This window comes from Dendropsophus ebraccatus, chromosome 9 (genome assembly GCF_027789765.1).
Source record: "Dendropsophus ebraccatus isolate aDenEbr1 chromosome 9, aDenEbr1.pat, whole genome shotgun sequence".
NCBI classification, from domain to species: domain Eukaryota; kingdom Metazoa; phylum Chordata; class Amphibia; order Anura; family Hylidae; genus Dendropsophus; species Dendropsophus ebraccatus.
In genome coordinates this window covers 44,520,671-44,542,595 of record NC_091462.1, presented here as the reverse complement: position 1 = coordinate 44,542,595, position 21,925 = coordinate 44,520,671, and the positions used below count along the sequence as shown (strand labels likewise).

The 21,925-nt window shown below is 43.0% G+C and overlaps 1 protein-coding gene across 2 annotated transcripts; it reads left to right on the top strand.

Moving 5' to 3' along the window:
• Nucleotides 1-238: 238 nt before the first annotated feature.
• RAB17 (RAB17, member RAS oncogene family) lies at nucleotides 239-21,474 on the top strand. Of its 2 annotated transcripts, none has more exons than XM_069985205.1 (6): nucleotides 239-299; nucleotides 772-915; nucleotides 5,103-5,254; nucleotides 9,185-9,310; nucleotides 15,703-15,796; nucleotides 21,098-21,474. In XM_069985205.1, exons 2-6 carry the CDS (start codon nucleotides 774-776, stop codon nucleotides 21,217-21,219), a joined length of 636 nt encoding a protein of 211 aa, XP_069841306.1. In that variant the 5' UTR covers nucleotides 239-299; nucleotides 772-773; the 3' UTR covers nucleotides 21,220-21,474. The 2 variants fall into 2 exon arrangements, with proteins under 2 accessions (XP_069841306.1, XP_069841307.1); XM_069985206.1 differs by having other exon boundaries at nucleotides 15,703-15,792; nucleotides 21,098-21,205.
• The last annotated feature ends 451 nt before the right edge of the window (nucleotides 21,475-21,925 follow it).

Genomic DNA, 21,925 nt, shown 5'->3' with positions numbered 1-21,925 from the left:
AGGAACTTGGCAGTATTGCCCTTCTAATATGGGGGTGGGGGGCTCTTTATAGTTTTACATGGACAGCAGAGAGACTAGATTCACCCCTGGGTGTGTGGCACTTTAATAGGAATGCTTTGGCAAGAGATTATGAAGCTTGTTTCCCTATGGAGAAATGCAGGCTAATAAAAGACAAAATACCTGCAATTTCTCTGTACCTCCTACTTAGGACTTTACACCTTTTACAGTCTGGAGAATTCTTGAGAAGTTTGAAACCCTTCTGCCACACAATGCACTGAGGGAGCAGGCCTCTGGTACAGGTGAGCTGACAATCGGTAAAGCTGAACACTGCTAGAGCGTGTTGGGGGAACATCGGAACCAGTGTGAAAAAAATATTGTTACTTAAAGAGTAGTGGATGCTTAGAACACAGGTGGGAAATCAATAGCAAGTGGTGTACAAGTCATCTAGTGTTACAGCTTGTACAAAGACATTTATAATATATTTATGATCGATCTATCTATCTATCTATCTATCTATCTATCTATCTATCTATCTATCTATCTATCTTCAGTTCATTCATATAGACTTATATTGTTGAGAAGACACATCTATAGAACTCTAAGGACACCTGTCTGTAGAGTATATGTATGGCTTGTGCTGTGACTCCAGCAAGCAGGGAGTAAAGAAAGTAGCTACAGTATGACATATGCTCCTCCTGCTTGGAAGTCCCTGCAGGATACTGTATTGTGTAGTGTTTCTGATGGTTCTCACACTATCATGTCATATTCTAGGGATGGCGCTAATGGAGTCATGTGAGAGCCTGACAGATGATGTCTTCAAATTGGTGTTATTGGGGAGCAGTGAGGTGGGAAAGTCAAGTCTGGTCATCCGATATGTAAGAGATGTATTCCGGGAAACCCTCTCTACTACAGGATGTAAGTCACCACAATAAAATGAAATAACAATGGCACCTTATATCTGCATCCTGTCCCACCCCATTCCCAGGTAAGTGTGTGCTTGCTGCCATTCACATGATGAACCGGATGGATCCGACCTGGCCACCTTCTTCTATTATTCCTTTGTCCAGTTCTGATGCTCACATGCCCATTGTGGGCGCTCTTTGCACTCACTGGATGTCAGTATAAGCGCTATGACTGGTTTATCAATTTGCAGCCCTTTAAGGTATGAATATGCTATGGTGCCCCAAGATAACATACATATTATATTATTTCTTCCTGGTACAGAGAATGGGAATTACAATCATAATGTGTTGCAATGAAAAAAAAATAATTTTTTTTTTCATGGTTTAATTATGTCATAAAGTGATATCATAAATATTGCCATGAAATAGTGGACTTTTGGCTGACATAAAACAATACAACTATGATTTGTTTGGAAAATTGGAGTCGTTCTGCCAATTTACAAAAACTAGTTCTATAGAAAACTACTCAATAGGGACAAGTAGTATGGCCCCCACCTCTTCATCACTGAATTCAGGAGAGTGGGTCGTTCCAAAGAGCGGACTAATCTGGTACTGTAATAGATTATCTCTATTGCAACAAGTCAGGTTGTGAAATTTCTTCCCTCCTTTTACAATCAGCTGTGAGTGGTTCTACTGAAAAGATAAAGCATTTAGGTGTAGTACAAAGTGCATAAAAAGTCTTAAAGGCATCAAAATCTGCACAAAAACTGTGTGCAACCTCATGACATGGTTTGCAATGGTCGAGCAGCTGCATACAAGCCTTAACCCCTTAAGGACAGAGCCTGAAATGGCCTTAAGGACAGAGACACATTTTATGAATATGACCTGTGTCACTTTATTCATTAATAACTTCGGAATGCTTTTACCTATCCGGCTGATTCTGAGATTGTTTTCTCGTGACATATTGTTCTTTACATTTCTGTTAAATTGGAGTCGATACTTATAACAAATCTTTATGATAAAAAAACAAAATAACATTGCATAAAATTGCATTTTTCCAACTTTGAAACTCTTCTGCCTATACAGAAAATAGTTATGCCACATAAATTATATATTAAATAGCAGTAGCAACATGTCATCTTTATGTTGGCGGCATTTATTAACCCTTTAGGAGAGTCACAGAAATAAAAGCTAAGTGTGTAAGAAATTTGAAATTTGAAATTTTCTGTGCAGAGATTTTATTGTAATCCAATATTTTTCATAATAATAAACCCATTACCAGAGAAATGCACCCCAATATTGATTGCCCCGTTTCTGCAGATTATAGAAATACCCCATATGTGGCCCTATTGCGCTATTTGACGCAACCACAAGCCTCAGATATAAGGGAGCGCCTAGTGAATTTCAACGCCTCTGTTATATTTGGTCATTTTTCACTGTACCACTTCAGGTTGGCAGAGGTTCTGGGGTGCCAAAATACTGGAAACCCCCCACAAGTGACCACATTCTGGAAACTACACCCCTCGAGAAATGTAACAAGGGGTGCGGTGAGCATTTGGACCCCACAGGTGTTTCACAGATTTTCAGAACAATGTGGCGTGAAAAAAGAAAAATAATTTTTTTACACTAAAACGTTCTAGCCTTCAATTTTTCATTTTCACAAAGGGATACACAGCACAGTAGCGCAGTTTCTCCTGAGTATGGAAATACCCCACATGTGGACATAAAGTGCCAAGCGGGCGCAGGACGAGCCTCCAAAATTCAAGGCCAAACCAACATTATAGTGTAAAAAATGTAATAATTCATTTTCATGTAGTTTTCATAATGGGGTCACTTGTTGGGGGGTTTCACTGGCTTGGCAACACAGGGAGTTTTTAAATGCAACATGGCCCTCGAAATCTATTCTACCCAAATCCAGCCCCAATAAACTAAATGGTGTTCCTTCCCATCGGAGGCTCGTCTTGCGGCCGCATAGCGCCTTAAGTTCACATGTGGGGTATTTCCGTACTCGGGGGAAATTTCTCTACATGTTTTATTCTGTTTCTTGTCTTTTAACCCCTTGTGCAAATGAGAAATGTCAAGACTAGATCAATGATGTTGTGTAAAAATAAAAATTTTTACACTTAAACATTGGCCTAGCCGTGAATTTTTCATTTTCACAAGGGTTTAAAAAAAAAAGAAAAGCACAAAACGTGTAGAGCAGTTTGTCCCAAGTACGGAAATACCCCACATGTGGACATAAAGTGCCATGCGGCCGCAAGACGGGCCTCTGAAGGGAAGGAGCGCCATTTGGATTTTGGAAGCTGGATTTGGCTGGAATGGATTTCAAGGGTCATGTTGCATTTACAAAGACCCTATGCTGCCAGGACAGTGGTAAACCCCCACAAGTGACCCCATTCTGGAAACTACACCCCTCAAGGAATCTAACAAGGGGTGCAGTGAGGATATGGACCCCACTGGTGACGGGCACAAATGGGGAACAATGTGACGTGAACGTGAAAATTTTCATTTTTTCATTTTCACAGCACAAATGTGCCCGTCATCAAGCAGTCCATATCCTCACTGCACCCCTTGTTAGATTCCTTGAGGGGTGCAGTTTCCAGAATGGGGTCACTTTTGGGGGGTTTCCACTGTCTTGGCAACACAGGGCCTTTGTAAATGCGACATGGCATTCACCATCCATTCTAGCCAAATGGCGCTCCCTGCTTGCGGAGGCTTACCCTGCACCCGCCTGGCACTTTATGTCCACATGTGGGGTATTTCCATACTTGGGGGAAGTTGCGCTACACATTTAGTGTTTTTTTTTTTTATCTTTTAACCCCTTGTGAAAAAGAAAAAATAAAGACTAGAGAAATGATTTAGTGTAAAAATTAAAAATTTTTTTACACTAAATGTTGGTCTAGCCTTGATTTTTTTCATTTCCACAAGGGGTTAAAAGAGAAAATAAATGCAACACGTGTAGGGCAACACGTGTATCGGACCGCACCAATCACCTTCACTTTCCGGGTTACCGGGTCACCGGACCCCGGAAAGTCCGTGATCAGCTGTCATTGGCTGATCGGAATTGTTCAGCCAATGGCAGTGATCGTCGCCGCGGGGGGGAATCCCCCCCCCCCCCCGGGGCGACATGCCGGGATGGCCTGCTATGCGTTATAGCAGCCATCGTTACCCGATCTCACACAGCGGGCGTACATTTACGCCCTGTTGCCTTAAAGCCCGGGCAGCGGGGGCGTAAATGTACGCCCCATGTCCTTAAGGGGTTATCCAGCGCTACAAAAACATGGCCACTTTTCCCCCTACTGTTGTCTCCAGTTCAGGTGTGGTTTGCAATTAAGCTCCATTTACTTCAATGGAACTGAGTTTCAAAACCCCACCCAAACTGAAGACAACAGTAGGGGGGAAGTGGCCATGTTTTTGTAGCGCTGGATAACCCCTTTAAATCACTATCCACAATGCTGAACGCTGGATGGAGTGGCATAAGGCGTGCCGTCAGTGGACTTGATGGGCTTTATTCTCCAAAATACCCCAGGTAAAATGGTTATCTGACACTTTAAACTTCCAACTTCATATTTGTTGACCAGCCATAACTTCTTAGGCTGGCCCTGGTATTACATCTCACCACTATCATCCATTTAAAGGGGAACTCAAGTCTTTCAGTACTTATCAGTGGCTGTATGTCCTGCAGAAAGTGGTGTTTTCTTTTTAGTCTAAAACAGTGCTGCCACCTCTGTTCATGACAGCTAATGTGTCTTTTTATAGTTGCTTGGTGGCCATTGAATATAGTGCAGGCTCAGGAGCTAAGTCTCCTCTATATGCAACACTTGACCACTATATTTTACATTTCCCTGCATCTATGGGGACTGGACTTCAGCTCCATGCTACATTAGAAAAAAACACGTCTGCTTTCTTCCAGAAACAGCACCACTCTTGTCCTCAGTTTGTGTGTAGTACTGCAGCTCAGTAGTAAGACCATACACAACCAGAGGACAAGTATAGCTCTGTTTTAGGAAGAAAGAAGCTCTGTGTGTGTTTTTTTTTTTTTAAAATCCTGGATAACCCCTTAAAATATCCGTAATGTGTTCTCTATAGAGTTTATAGACTTGTTACTAGGAATGCTTTCTTTTCCATGTTCTAATCTGCACATAAAAAGTTTGCCTTTTCATGATATTTGATGTCTTTCTTTGTCTCTGTATATGGCAGGTGCCTTTTTCTCACATAGAGCTTATGTCCAAGGCAGAAGCATAAATCTTGAGATTTGGGACACTGCTGGACAGGAGAGATTCCAAAGCTTGTGCCATATTTACTACCGTGGTGCCAATGCGGCTTTGCTGGTATATGACATTACTTCCAAGGTAAACTCACTTGAAACTTGGCATATTTTTACTGCTATTATAATATGTATGACCTTACAACGACCCTTACAAGGGTGAATGCACTGGTTTAGTGCGATTATATAAAAATAGTGTCTTATAGTGCCCTAAAAGTGCAGGGATAAACCACTGTCAGATATCAGGCTGTGCACACCTCTCAAAGTATAAAAAATTATGTAAACCTGAAAGTATTTTTTTGTGCAACAGCAACCATTGGAGTATAGCTGAGTGTAAGTGCTGAGTGTAACCAGTGTGTATAGCTGAGTGTAAGTGCAGGCACATTATAGCAGGAATGGAGAGGATGGGAAACACAGGGGCTGACAGAGACTGCAGGCAATGAGCAGGGCATATGTGGGCACAGTATAGCAGCACTCTGGGGAGAGAGGGGTTACAGCTATGAAGAGATTACCTCCTGTCACGGCCGCGGCGGCGTCCCGTGTTCCGGGCCGCCGCCGCGACCTCCTCCTGCCCCATGCAGCCGCCGGGGTCCTTGTGCAGGGACCCGGCGCTGCTGCTAGTTCGGCCCCTGGGGGCGCCTCACCTCTCCTCCACTCCTGTCTCCGTCTGTGCCGGCCGGCGCGCGCGTCCCCGCCTCCTAGGGCGCGCGCGCGCCGGCTGTCTCAGGTTTAAAGGGCCAGTCCGCCCTTAATTGGTTAGTTGCACCAATCACTCCCTATAAATCCCAGCATGCCCTGTCCCTTGTGTTGGAGCCTCTACATGCTTCCCATAGCGTTTGGCCCAGCCCCCTGTTGTTCCTGTTTCCTATCCGCTACCTGGTTCCTAGTCCTTGTTCCTGGTTCCTGCTCCCCTGTCACTTCTTTGCGCCTGTGTTCAGCCTGTCACCTGCGGTTACGCCTACAGACCTCTGCCAGCACCATCTCCTGCCTACTGCTCCTGCCACGCCTCGCCTGCCGTCACTGGCAACCAAGCCAGGTGTAGCGACCTGGGGGTCGCCTGCCGCAGCAAGTCCGTCCCACCTTGCGGCGGGCTCTGGTGAAAACCAGCAGCCCCTTAGACTCCGCTCCCTGGTGAGGTTAGTGCCATCGCTGGTGACGGTCCAGTGGATCCACTACTCCAGGCGTTACACCTCCACAGTCCTGTGCCCTGATACAAGCCCCAGCCTGAAGTGGATCTGCTATGATTTGGAAGGTGAGGGAGACTTCCTGGGTCAGAGTACAGGGCTGTAGACCCTGCTATGCAAACCATGCCCCTCCTCCACTCACGCTCCCAATTAGTACAGAGAGCTCTTAAACCAAAACAACGCTCTTAAACCAAGTCACAATTTTGAAAAACTGTGAGCTCTTCTTTGAAAACGCTCTCACTCCAAGATACTCTTAAACCAAGGTACCACTGTATATACTTTTATTCCAGGGTATTGAGCATGCCCTCTAGTCAGAACTAAACCTAAAAGACAATTTGCTTCTCTTAGGATGACTTTCCTAATATAATTATGTCATATTGCGAATATTATAACATTAGCACAGAGGAAGATGATCTCTAATCCCCAGCAAGTGTACAGGGCACTGGCCTAGCTCACTGTATTACATCAGGAGTATAGTTAGAACTGTGGATCCTTTGTAAGATTAGGGCAAGCATCCACCGCTCTGCCAAAGCTTCACATATAATTCCTCTGGTCCTGTAAATAGATCTGAGCATTACAATGCCTAACAGTAACATTTAGCACACATTAAACCTTTGTCCTCACTGAACTGTAAAAAAAAGACTTCTGTTTTTTTTTTCATTTTCGTACAACAAGTAGAGGTGCAGGAGTAGTGGTTTTAGTACTCGTTGCTGCACTTACCTGTGCGGCTCCTTGTCTCTCTGATAGCACCCCACAGGACCAAGGACATCAAGCAAATCTTAAAGGGGTAAGCACATGTCAGCTGTTGGTACTCAACTTATGACTAAACCCTATGTCGTGGCCTAGGTGCTGGTTACAGATGTTGTGGTGGCCAGGAGTGGCGATACCCACCCCCAGATACAAGGGCACCCTTCCTTGGTAGAACGGTAGTGAGGTGTGTTGGTGCAGGGACAGGTGCGGCACAAGTAAACTGACCAGCACAGCACATAAAAATCATGTAATATGTGGGTAATGTCCAACTAAATCGACACCACCAGGTTGGGCAGTAAGAGTCCCAGGCGTCTGTCTCTGGGTGTAGCTAACTCCTTAAGGTTTCCCTAGGTAGTAGAGTATAGTCAGTAGAGTACTTTGGCTCTTAGCAACTTTGTTCTACGGGGGATCAGTCCCTCCTCCTTTCCTTTAGGGGATGACTGTCCTGACCTTATAAGGACCCCAGGTGTAGACAAGGGTTTACCCATGTTTATGGTTACCCCACTTCTAAGGGTCTAGCACTGCATACTGTTATTTCAGTTTCTCATAAGAATAATCTCAGTCCCCGTCAAGGGCTCTGGCCTAAGCCAGGCTTGCTTAGTCAGTGCCACAGGAACTTTGTTAGTGGCTGGAGTGGAAATCACAGCTCCTAGGTGTGGCACCTGACAGAGATACTTTCACAAAGGCGGTTAAAAACTACCTGTACTGAGACACTACACCTACACTACCTATTAGCCCCAGTCTTTTACATGGCATTGTAATGCAGGTGTCTCTATCATATGACTAAACCCAACAAGACCTGCACATCTCATCTAACCAACATAAATCTTTGCGTTCTGTTCATTTGTAAACATGTTTGCTGCTTACTTTTTTGGTTTTGTTCTGGATTATTTTCTGGCTATTGATTGCTGCCTGTCCTGACCTGTATCTATCTTATCATGTTACATGAGCGATGTTAACCCTGACCTCAAATTTAAACAACCATGTTAACAATTCCAGTAGTTAAATGTTTACAAACTAGTGTCAGCATTTGCTATTAGAAACTACTTTGAGCTCATAGTCTGAGTATTGAATGCATAAAGTTCATTCGTTTTTTGAGGGACTAGAATGTCCCAAAAAAAATTGGCTTTTGATCTAACCTAAGACAAATCTTATAGTGTGGTAGTGGGTTAATGTTCCTAATTAGAGCCCTAGCCATAGAAAGTTATACGTGTTATTGGACCGAGAGACGTGCTGCAAAAAATACTTGTCAGCCCTAGTACGGACCACAATTGCTGCATGGATCACCATTCACCGATGAATGGGTCTGTGCATTGGGGAGGACTACTCTCTAGGTTCCATGCCTATTGCTGTGTTAATGAGGCCTAAATCTATGCAGCAAGACAGGCAAAGCAACAGGCCGGGGAATGAGGCACTGAGTTACATGCTTCTCCCAGCACCGTCTAGTGATCAGAGGGTGTCTGAACATCCAGACCCTGATGAGACCAGTGGCCCAATGTGTGGTACATGGAAGAGTTATAGAAGGAGGGTACATGGGAAAGGTAAGAAATAGACATGAGCGAACCTCGAGCATGCTCGAGTCCATCCGAACCCGAACTTTCGGCATTTGATTAGCGGTGGCTGCTGAAGTTGGATAAAGCCCTAAGGCCATGTGGAAAACATGGATATAGTCATTGGCTGTATCCATGTTTTCCAGACAACCTTAGAGCTTTATCCAAGTTCAGCAGCCCCAGCTAATCAAATGCTGAACATTCGGGTTCGGATGGACTCAAAGCCGAACCCGGTTCGCTCATCTCTAGTAAGAAACCAAGGATCTTGCATGATGGAGAACTGAGGAAGGAGTCACCTGGTGAATTAAAAAGTTGAAGAAGAAATGGCTTAACAAATAAAGCCGTGGAAGGGTTGGGCTGGCAAAAAGCAGAACTGGGGAGAAAGTGGTCTGAAAGAATGGACCAACAAGAAGACCAACAAGCAACTGGCAGGAAAAGAAATGGATTATGTTAGCAAATTATTTGTAGATGAATAAACAGATTGAATAGCATTTCTGATTCTTGTTACCATTTATTTTCTTTCAATGTTAGGAGACCCTCAGCCGAGCTCAGTTTTGGCTTCAAGAACTGCAGAAATATGCCCTGAATGGAGACATGGTTATTGCACTGGTAGGAAACAAAAGTGACCTGCAAGATTATAGGACAGTCCCAAGCGAGGTATGGTACCCAGAAAGCTATGAGCAGAATCATGTAATATGTGGGTAATGTCTAACTATTGTATGATGGAGCAGGGCACAAAAAGTGCCTGATTGCTTTTAAAGGAGAAGTCCAGCAAAAGTTTTTATTAAAGTATTGTATTGTCCCCCAAAAGTTATATAAATCACCAATATGCAATAAAAAATGGTGATGTCATAACCCGACTCCCAGAGCTGTGTGGGCTGTGGCTGCTGGAGAGGATGGACACTGAGGGACACAGGGCACTGGAGGGACACTGAGCATCCCTCTGCCATCATCCTCTCCAGCAGCCACAGCCCGCACAGCTCTGGGAGTCGGGTCGTGACATCATCATTTTATCCAGGAAATGAAGCCTTGATGCAGTACTAAGTGCAGGGAAAAAAGCACTTTATGCGTAATAAGTGTATATTGGTGATTTGTATAACTTGGTGATTTGTATAAGTTTTAATAAAACTTTCACCGGACTTCTCCTTTAATTAAAGATTTGTTATAAGAAACATATAAAGCTGTAAAAGCCTGCAAAAGCATTGCTAAAGACCTGGTCAATGCATAAAGCATTGCCTAAGACTTTGGTCAATCTACGGTTAGACGAACTGTCGACAAATACAGGAAATTCAGGACTCCTGCTCTTCTCCCTGGGAGTGGGCATCCTGTTAAAGAAGCAGTTCACTTTTTTTTTTTCTCTCCCCCCCAGGTAGCCGCTGTCATGTATACTTACATAAGATGATCGGTGTCCCGTTCCCGTCGGTCAGTTCCGTCCCGCGGTGCCGTTCACATCGGGCGCGCGCTCACTTCCGCCGGCTGCTGCAAGTCCTCTTCTCTGCCCAGTGATTATACGCCGGAAGTCACTCGCTTCCATGCATTCTCTATGGAAGCGCGTGACTTCCGGCGTTCAAATGACAAGGGAGAGAAAAGGAGTCACAGCGCCGGCGGAAGTGAGCGCGCGCCCGATGTGAACGGCACCGCGGGACGGAACTGACCGACGGGAACGGGACACCGATCATCTTATGTAAGTATACATGACAGCGGCTACCCGGGGGGGCAAAAAAAAAAAAAAGTGAACTGCTTCTTTAAGATCAATTCAAGAACACAATGGAAAGTCCTGAATAAAGTAAGAAAGAACCCTAATGGTAGCAGCAAAAAACAAAAACAAAAAAACTACAGAAAGCTACAAATTGCACAAACCTCTGTGCATGTGTCCACTTTTAGTAAAAACATTGACACCACAAATTACACTGTTACCACTGTTATCCAAAAAGACATTGTGGCCCATAACAAGTATGCCTGAAACCACTTGGATGTTCTACATCTACAACATACACAAACTAGAGAGGCCCACAGCTTATGCAGTACAGAATTGACAGGCAGGATCACAGTCTGATAAAGCTACAGTCAATGGTTTTCCTCCAATGGCTGGTAAGTAAAGTAGGATGAGCCAGGCAGAAATCAGAAGGAAGGTCAGTAGTAAAACAATAGAAAAAATTAGATCTTTGTAAGGAACACAACAAACCTGTGCACTGTCTCTTTAGATTGTAATAGAGCTAAATCTGCAGTTATAGACTGGGATATGCTTTAATAAATATCAGTTTTTCCTCCTTTTTGTTTTTTTTTCTCACAGTTTTTCTGGCATTTTCATTTTAGGGTTTCATTCTCCCCCTGACTGACCATAAATGACAATATATGCAAATTTTGTTTTTTATTGCAGTTTTTCAGAACCTCCAGTGTCTTTTTTTCTCCCAGAAATGACTATCCTGCAGCGCTGGGAATGATAATAATTTCCCTAATGTAAAAAGAATGCTGTTCTCCAGGCTGCAGTATATTAATTTCTGGGGGGAAAAAAATCAATAAATAAATAAAAAACATTGCAGGTACACTTTGAGGCAGTATTATGGTCCTCATTTTTCAACCAAAACCAGGAATGGACTGGAAACACAGAAAGGCTATATTCACACACTGTAGAAATTTAGTGGATGGACGTAATTAAATGGCAAATAATTGGCGCTATTTTAAAACATCGGCCATTCTTATGAAATAACGGCCATTATTTGTCATAAAATGACGACCATCCACTAAATTTCAATAGTGTGTGAACATAGTCTTTCTGTGTTTTCAATCCACTCCTGGTTTTGGTTGCAATATAAGGACCAAAATACTGAGCAAAAATACTGTGTGTGAACCCAGCCTAAGTGTAGTTCTATGTGATACCTTGCTTGGGTTAAATATGTGCTTGTTATATACTGTGCTTGGGATTTACAGTAGAAAATGAGCACAGCCAGCAGATGGCAGCATTATTTATACAGAGAGTCTCCTCTGTCTTGGCCTTGGTGACACCTAGCAAAGAAAATATGTTTTTTTGTGCATTGTACAAATCTATAGAACTCTCTGAAACCAGTTGATTTGAAAGAAAAAGATTGGAGCTGGAGTACCCCTTTAAAGACAACACATGAGTGGGTCCCTTACCTGGCCCCCTACTCTGTGAGTCAGGGCGAGAAGTCACTGACAACAAACATTTCTCAATTTAGCAAATTATCATTTATTACATGGATGACAATGCATCTAAAAATTCTCCATGTGCCGCTAAATTCACTTGTGGTGAAAGTTTTTGCAATTAAATGTTTCACAGTGCAAATAGCATAATCTGCTGCACCTATCCATATAAAGACAATATATAATCTGCTGCACCTATCCATATAAAGACAATGCATAATCTGCTGCACCTATCCATATAAAGACAATATATAATCTGCTGCACCTATCCATATAAAGATCATGCATAATCTGCTGCACCTATCCATATAAAGACAATGCATAATCTGCTGCACCTATCCATATAAAGACCATGCATAATCTGCTGCACCTATCCATATACAGACAATGCATAATCTGCTGCACCTATCCATATAAAGACAATGCATAATCTGCTGCACCTATCCATATATACAGACAATGCATAATCTGCTGCACCTATCCATATACAGACAATGCATAATCTGCTGCACCTATCCATATAAAGACCATGCATAATCTGCTGCACCTATCCATATACAGACAATGCATAATCTGCTGCACCTATCCATATAAAGACAATGCATAATCTGCTGCACCTATCCATATACAGACAATGCATAATCTGCTGCACCTATCCATATAAAGACCATGCATAATCTGCTGCACCTATCCATATATACAGACAATGCATAATCTGCTGCACCTATCCATATACAGACAATGCATAATCTGCTGCACCTATCCATATAAAGACCATGCATAATCTGCTGCACCTATCCATATACAGACAATGCATAATCTGCTGCACCTATCCATATACAGACAATGCATAATCTGCTGCACCTATCCATATAAAGACAATGCATAATCTGCTGCACCTATCCATATAAAAACCATGCATAATCTGCTGCACCTATCCATATACAGACAATGCATAATCTGCTGCACCTATCCATATACAGACAATGCATAATCTGCTGCACCTATCCATATAAAGACAATGCATAATCTGCTGCACCTATCCATATACAGACAATGCATAATCTGCTGCACCTATCCATATAAAGACAATGCATAATCTGCTGCACCTATCCATATACAGACAATGCATAATCTGCTGCACCTATCCATATAAAGACCATGCATAATCTGCTGCACCTATCCATATATACAGACAATGCATAATCTGCTGCACCTATCCATATACAGACAATGCATAATCTGCTGCACCTATCCATATAAAGACCATGCATAATCTGCTGCACCTATCCATATACAGACAATGCATAATCTGCTGCACCTATCCATATAAAGACCATGCATAATCTGCTGCACCTATCCATATACAGACAATGCATAATCTGCTGCACCTATCCATATAAAGACCATGCATAATCTGCTGCACCTATCCATATATACAGACAATGCATAATCTGCTGCACCTATCCATATAAAGACCATGCATAATCTGCTGCACCTATCCATATACAGACAATGCATAATCTGCTGCACCTATCCATATAAAGACCATGCATAATCTGCTGCACCTATCCATATAAAGACCATGCATAATCTGCTGCACCTATCCATATAAAGACCATGCATAATCTGCTGCACCTATCCATATAAAGACCATGCATAATCTGCTGCACCTATCCATATAAAGACCATGCATAATCTGCTGCACCTATCCATATAAAGACCATGCATAATCTGCTGCACCTATCCATATAAAGACAATGCATAATCTGCTGCACCTATCCATATAAAGACCATGCATAATCTGCTGCACCTATCCATATATACAGACAATGCATAATCTGCTGCACCTATCCATATAAAGACAATGCATAATCTGCTGCACCTATCCATATAAAGACCATGCATAATCTGCTGCACCTATCCATATAAAGACCATGCATAATCTGCTGCACCTATCCATATAAAGACCATGTATAATCTGCTGCACCTATCCATATACAGAAAATGCATAATCTGCTGCACCTATCCATATAAAGACCATGCATAATCTGCTGCACCTATCCATATAAAGACCATGCATAATCTGCTGCACCTATCCATATAAAGACCATGTATAATCTGCTGCACCTATCCATATACAGACAATGCATAATCTGCTGCACCTTTCCATATAAAGACAATGCATAATCTGCTGCACCTATCCATATAAAGACCATGCATAATCTGCTGCACCTATCCATATATACAGACCATGCATAATCTGCTGCACCTATCCATATAAAGACCATGCATAATCTGCTGCACCTATCCATATACAGACAATGCATAATCTGCTGCACCTATCCATATACAGACCATGCATAATCTGCTGCACCTATCCATATACAGACAATGCATAATCTGCTGCACCTATCCATATACAGACAATGCATAAACTGCTGCACCTATCCATATAAAGACCATGCATAATGTGCTGCACCTATCCATATACAGACAATGCATAATCTGCTGCACCTATCCATATAAAGACCATGCATAATCTGCTGCACCTATCCATATAAAGACCATGCATAATCTGCTGCACCTATCCATATAAAGACCATGCATAATCTGCTGCACCTATCCATATACAGACAATGCATAATCTGCTGCACCTATCCATATACAGACAATGCATAATCTGCTGCACATATACATATACAGACAATGCACAATCTGCTGCACCTATCCATATACAGACAATGCATAATCTGCTGCACCTATCCATATACAGACAATGCATAATCTGCTGCACCTATCCATATAAAGACCATGCATAATCTGCTGCACCTATCCATATACAGACAATGCATAATCTGCTGCACCTATCCATATAAAGACCATGCATAATCTGCTGCACCTATCCATATACAGACAATGCATAATCTTCTGCACCTATCCATATAAAGACCATGCATAATCTGCTGCACCTATCCATATACAGACAATGCATAATCTGCTGCACCTATCCATATACAGACCATGCATAATCTGCTGCACCTATCCATATAAAGACCATGCATAATCTTCTGCACCTATCCATATACAGACAATGCATAATCTTCTGCACCTATCCATATAAAGACAAGCATTTATAAACTGCAGTGTTTTTTTTCCCCTAGTTCATAAATGGGTTTCCGCAAACATCGCATTCACTTACGTCATGGGTCTCCAAACTGCGGCCCTCCAGCTGTTGCAAAACTACATTTCGCATCATGCATGGACAGCCAAATCCAAAGCTTTAGCTGTCCAGGCATGATGGGAGTTGTGGTTTCGCAACAGCTGGAAGGCCGCAGTTTGGAGACCCATGACTTACGTTTTACTGCACAAGGTTCCCGAAATCTGCAACAGCTACGCCACATGTGATCTTGGCTTAAAGCAGACCTGGTGGTGTAAATAAACCCATGGCTATCTCAATAGTCTTTTTCAATGTTGAAGAGTAAGATTTTTTGCAAATACATACAGTAAATGATGCCCAAAAGTCCAGGGGGGCGTTCCCGAGCATTGCAAAAGCCAAGGTAAATCAAGTCCATGCTCTCTTATTCAGCACCTCTGTACCTGCTAGCATTCATCTACCCCTTTTAACTGACAGTCACTAGATAACAAGGACATAGGCTGGACTATTTTACTATGCTGGGGAATGCCCACTGGGCTTTTGAGCCTTATTTACAAATTAACAAAAAGGCACTGGAAAGGACTATGGACTAAGAAAAATGGTATGCCACAAATCATGATGATTATAACTCTATGTAGCCATTGGCTTATTTACACTCCTGTTGTCTATAATACTACATTGTGCTAATTGTTCATCACTGACCTATTCCAATAAATTATATCACTCCCAGGATGCACAAGCGTTTGCAAAAATGAACCAACTTCTGTTTATGGAAACTTCAGCCAAGACTGGAAATGGTGTGAAAGAGATTTTTGACAAAGTGGGTGAGTCTACATACTTTCAATGTAGAGATGAGTGAACCTCGAGCATGCTCGAGTCCATCCGAACCCGATCGTTCGGCATTTGATTAGCGGGGGCTGCTGAACTTGGATAAAGCCCTAAGGCTATGTGGAAAACATGGATATAGTCATTGGCTGTATCCATGTTTTCCAGACAACCTTAGAGCTTTATCCAAGTTCAGCAGCCCCAGCTAATCAAATACCGAACGTTCGGGTTCGGATCGACTGGAACCCAAACCCGGTTCGCTCATCTCTATTTAAATGACCTCGGTAAAAGTGTTCTTATTTTAAGCAGATTGACTCCATAAAAAAATAGTAAATTTAGTGATAGTTTAGTAAAGTATAAATGGTAGTAGGGCAGTAGAAATAAATATATTATTCATAGGCATCAACCACACTGGACACACCTCACCTTTGCAAAAATGAATAATAATACAGATATACTTACAAAACTGCTTAAACTTCCCATTTATTTTTCATGTTGAATACACAGTCCAAAGTGAAAGCGCTATGATATAGAGAAGATTGACAAATATTTTATTTGTGTGAAAAGATGAAGTAAAGCTGGTAATTTATCCATTTATACCTCTGCCCGTTCTGGACTTAGGGGTCTAGTTGGTTCATCTACTCACACAATTATACAGAAAAACCGTCACTCACTGACAAGACCGCCCACTGGACTCCTAAGCCCAGAATAAACAGAAATTTAAAGAAATATAGTACTGGAACTTTTCTAACAAAACTATATATCAATCTGCTCAACTTTACTGTCAATTTCATTTGAACACCATGTGGTAGTCGCTCGAGTATCCAGTACTTCCGAGTACCACGATACTCAAGTAAATAGTGAGCTTGAAAGAATATACTCATTCAGAAGCGTAACTGGAAATGGCCTGGTCCCATAGCAAACTTTTGATCGGGGCCTGCCCTTCCAGACTGACTACTAAGCCTTAAAGTCTAGCCATAACTGCAAGCAGTGGTCAGAATTTGGAGAACCCGGTAGGCTCGCTTGGCCACCTGGTGCTGCAAATGATGACAGCTCAGGGGGCCCAGTGTATTGCAGAAGGGGGCAATGGGGCCCCCTGATGCAACGGGCCCATAGCAGCCGCTATGGCTGCTACAGTGGTAGTAATGCCCCTGTACTCACTCATCTCTACTCTATATCATGCTTAGTGTCAAGTAGGTGTTACTAAACCACAACATTCACACCTCCCTGCCGTGACTAACTGGGCTCAATGCTGGAAGCAAAGCCCTGCACATCAATCATACAGGGCAGGAACGGTGGGAAGGTAGGTGGTTAGCATTCTGCAGCTCAGCACATCCACCATGAGATAGAGTTGACAGATTCCCCTCAAAGCCTAGGTGCAAATATCCTAACTATATCTGAGTGTCAGTAGCGTAATTTGGTGGGGGCAGAGGGGGCGGTCGCTCCCAGGCCCACACAGGCAGGGGGCCCACTGATGATTTCACCAGTTAATGCAGTCCGCAAAAGCTATTGCTTATGCAGACAGACTTAACAAATGTCTATTGGCTGTAGGTGGCCCCTGGCCAGCAACCAGATCTCCTGGGGGCCCACACGGCTACCGTATGTTGTGCCTGATTCGAAGAGAACATAGGGTTGAATGAGGCACAGTGATTAAAAAGGCTCTCCACCCTACCAATCACTGTTGTGGCCACAAGAGGCTGTTCCCTCCCTTAGAGCTGTGGGATCTCAGTGATGTCAGTTGTGTGTTTACAGAGCAGGGAGAGAGTTGACATCAGAAGACTAAAGTACTGCAACCGCACAGCAGGTAAGTATGGCTTTTTACCCTTAATTATAAAGGAAGAGACCTATGTGGGTGGGTGGGGCTAACTCCTGGAAAGGATGTTACCTATGGGGGTTGTGGTATGGGATGTGCTGGCTAATTGAAAAGAGGGTACCTAATTTTGAGGTACATTTGGTGGTGGTGGTGGGGTGTCTAACCATCAGGAGGATTACCAGGGAGATTACCGCTGGGGAAGGGGGTGGCTGCATGAGGAATAGATACTGGGAGGATTACCTACATGAGATGGTGCTGGAGGGGATGGAATAATACCTTCTATATGAAGGCACAGAGGGCCCTAACTACTACTATATGGTAACTGAGGGAAATAATAACTATATTGGGCCACAGAAGGTCTAACTACCATATGGATGTGCAAAAGAGGAGTCCGTGGAGCCTCATTGAAGAGTCTCAAAACACAGGACTAGCCAGATATCCCTCCGGGAAGGACCCAGCCAAGGGGCAGCTCCTGTTAGGAAACTACCAAATCCACCATATTAAGTGGCCCTATAAGTCAATGTAATGACAAGGGATAAACCAAGGCTAAGTAACCATCCACATACAGCTGTTTCGGGGTGTTGCCCCTCATCAGTGTGGAGCAGGATTCTGGCTAGGTGGGAGCAATGCCTAGTAGAGCCATAAGAGAAACAGATTGCTGAACTCAGGGAGATCAGCCAAACGACAACACCGCCGGCTGCTAGTGAAAGCGCTCAATGCAGTGAAGTCCTAGGTGCATTGCCCCCTGGGAAACATGAATATGCAAAAGAGGAGTCCGTGGAGCCTCATTGAAGAGTCTCAAAACACAGGACTAGCCAGATATCCCTCCGGGAAGGACCCAGCCAACTTAATATGGTGGATTTGGTAGTTTCCTAACAGGAGCTGCCCCTTGGCTGGGTCCTTCCCGGAGGGATATCTGGCTAGTCCTGTGTTTTGAGACTCTTCAATGAGGCTCCACGGACTCCTCTTTTGCATATTCATGTTTCCCAGGGGGCAATGCACCTAGGACTTTACTGCATTGAGCGCTTTCACTAGCAGCCGGCGGTGTTGTCGTTTGGCTGATCTCCCTGAGTTCAGCAATCTGTTTCTCTTATGGCTCTACTAGGCATTGCTCCCACCTAGCCAGAATCCTGCTCCACACTGATGAGGGGCAACACCCCGAAACAGCTGTATGTGGGTGGTTACTTAGCCTTGGTTTATCCCTTGTCATTACATTGACTTATAGGGCCACTTAATATGGTGGATTTGGTAGTTTCCTAACAGGAGCTGCCCCTTGGCTGGGTCCTTCCCGGAGGGATATCTGGCTAGTCCTGTGTTTTGAGACTCTTCAATGAGGCTCCACGGACTCCTCTTTTGCATATTCATGTTTCCCAGGGGGCAATGCACCTAGGACTTCACTGCATTGAGCGCTTTCACTAGCAGCCGGCGGTGTTGTCGTTTGGCTGATCTCCCTGAGTTCAGCACTCTGTTTCTCTTATACCATATGGATGCACAGAGAAGCTGAATTTCACATGAAGGTACAGAGGGGCCTGACTACTATATGGGGGTGCACAGGGAGGGTCTGTCTTCTACATGGAGGTAAAGGGGGGATAATCTAATATGTTAGGGTATAAATGGTGGCCTTTTTTCTATATGAGAGCATAGAGGGAACTACTGTATATGAGGGCTAAAACTGCGTCTAAATACTACATGAGGGCATAAAGTGGGTAACAGTGTAGAGCAATACACATAGGGATGGTGCCTTGGTGAGATGCCTAGAATGTTTGTCTGGCAGAGACGAAGCATCGCCAGGAGAAGTCTGCATGATGGCCGAGCCAGACAGAGGAAAAAGGAAAAGCAAACCACCTAGCAAACACGTCATTACATTTCATGCGGAGAATACGCCCCCAGTGCTTTGTCTATTCAAGCCTAATAGGAATTGTAATTTTTAAAAATCTGGAAGGCGGTGAGTTTGACCCCCCTGGTATTAGTCACTATGGTGCGAAGGTGGTGTTGAGGTATTACTCGTAAAATTGTCTTATGTTAACTATATATATATATATATATATATATATATATATATATATATATGTAATATTATTTTTTTACACATCCTAAAATTTGCTGCAGTCTTTAACTGTTGTGTGTGCCCCATGCCAGGCCCATCAACAATGGTTAATAATCTATAGTAAATAGATATCATACAGTAATTATACCATTTAGTTATGTTGCAGTAGTCTGGCTTTTTTGTATATAGGTTATTTAGTATAGTTGCCTTAGACTTCATGGGACTATTTATTATTACCTTGCATTTGTACTATAAATTTACACTATTGGTTCTGCGGGTATCCCCTGCGGGTGTTGCCTCTTTGGTCACTGACCATCAGCTATGGTGTAGTCCTCATGCTGCCCAATAGAAATTAGACAGATAGATATGAGATAAAGAGATAGAAGAATGGATGGATGGATGGAAGGATGGCTAATTAGAAAACAAACACAGCGCCATAGCTGCCCCTATGTTGTGTGTGGTACTACAACTTGGTTCCATTCACTTTTAGTGGAACTGATCTGCACTACCACATCCAAGCTTTGGAGGTGAGTGGCGCTGTTTCTGGAAAAAGACAGCTATGTTTTTGTAATGCTGCATAACCCCTTTAATTTGTACATGGTTATATATGTGACATGTAGAAAGTCTTTCCCACTGTTCTCAGTCCCTGTTCACTATAAATAATGTAGTAGAAAATACCCTTTATTACTCCGAAAGCATCGTCATCTACTGAGGTTCCCTATGGGTAACATAATCGGTTGGGGGCCCACTGAGACTCGCTCGCCCCCCCTAGGCTGAACCCCTAGCTACGCCCCTGCTGAGTGTATAATAATATTAGTATACCTACCGGTATTAGTATAGTGCCTAGATTTCCTTTCACAATCCAGAACTATACTGATGTGTTTATTGTACTCCATTTTATATATATATATATATATATATATATATATATTAAGAGTAGGGCATAAATAATACATGAGAATGGCTTTTTTTTTCCTTCCAGAGTTTAACACATCCATTATTATGTAAGGTGTATAAGGATTTAGCTCAATCTCTGCACAACACCATGTCATTTATTGGATGTATTTGCATTCTCTATAAAATAAGATGCACTTGTATCTTTATATTCACCACAACGTTTTATCAGTATTCTCCATCTCAAATGATGTGGTTGTACAGTAAGCACAGCATGATGTAGCAGCAGTATTGTGGTGTATAATGGAGGCTGTGGTAATACAGATGCTATATTACATGTCACAGGGAAGTTATGTCGCTTAGTGTTAGGATCCATCATTGTCTTGTCCACTGTATAAGTCTGCTACTGCCCGGGCACTCTTCATACTTTACACACCAGGCACATCCTTTACACTCCTCTGTTACCACTTAATGCTCATCCATATTTAATGGTGTTATGCTTCCTGTAAGTCTTACTGATCCCGGCCCTGTTTCATCTATCTGTAGCCAGTGAACTCCTGACTTTGGAACAACAAAATAAGGACAAGCAACTTAGAAGAAACTTTCACTTCACTCTTGAAGAAACCCATCCCTCCGGCATAAGGCAGAGATGTTGCAACTTCCAATAACAGCTTGATTTCTCTATCAATTTTCATGGATCCTCGGTTAAAATGTTCATGAAATCTATTTGAAATCTGTGTTGTATTGATTGATTTGAAATTTATCTTGAGGCAAAGAAGAAGTCCTCATTGAGTCACCTCTTCATGTAAAATCTGTATCAGGTAACCAGACATGGATTAGCCCCTTTAAAGGGGAACTCCACATAAGGAAAATTTGTTTTCTACTAAAAGTACATTAAAAGTTATATAGATGTGTCTATACAATGTATTACCGTATCTGTGCGGTTCTGCCACACTGGTAGCTGATAGAAATCCAGGAAGTGAACAAAATGGCCTCTGTGCCGATTTGCATTGTCTCCTGCTCCCTCTGCTCTCCCCCCTTAGGAGACAAAGATTCCATGCCTCTGTCTCACATTGTGTGTGTTTGCTGAGCACAGGCTGATGATGCAGACAGGGGGCAGGGCGTGATGTCACAGGAGGCTTGGCTAGATCCCCCAATCCCCTGAGTGATCCACCATCTCTGACCGGCCAGAAGCAGGTGCAGCAAGGACTGTGGACTGTGATGAACAGCTGAGGGAAAGCGTTGCATTCTGGAAACAGTACTGCATTCTGGGAACTGCTCAACCAGGAAGTACAAATGGATTTTTGGTAGTTTCAAAACTGGGATAGATAGGTGAGTAATGCTATATGCTTCTGCAGAAGTTTAATTTTTTTA

Excerpts from the sequence above, each read along its gene's own strand:
- RAB17 (XM_069985205.1), top strand. The coding sequence starts at position 774 with ATGGCGCTAATGGAGTCATGTGAGAGCCTGACAGATGATGTCTTCAAA. Across the intron at positions 5,255-9,184 it reads TATATGACATTACTTCCAAG|GAGACCCTCAGCCGAGCTCA; the intron begins GTAAACTCACTT and ends TTTCAATGTTAG. Across the intron at positions 15,797-21,097 it reads AGAGATTTTTGACAAAGTGG|CCAGTGAACTCCTGACTTTG; the intron begins GTGAGTCTACAT and ends ATCTATCTGTAG.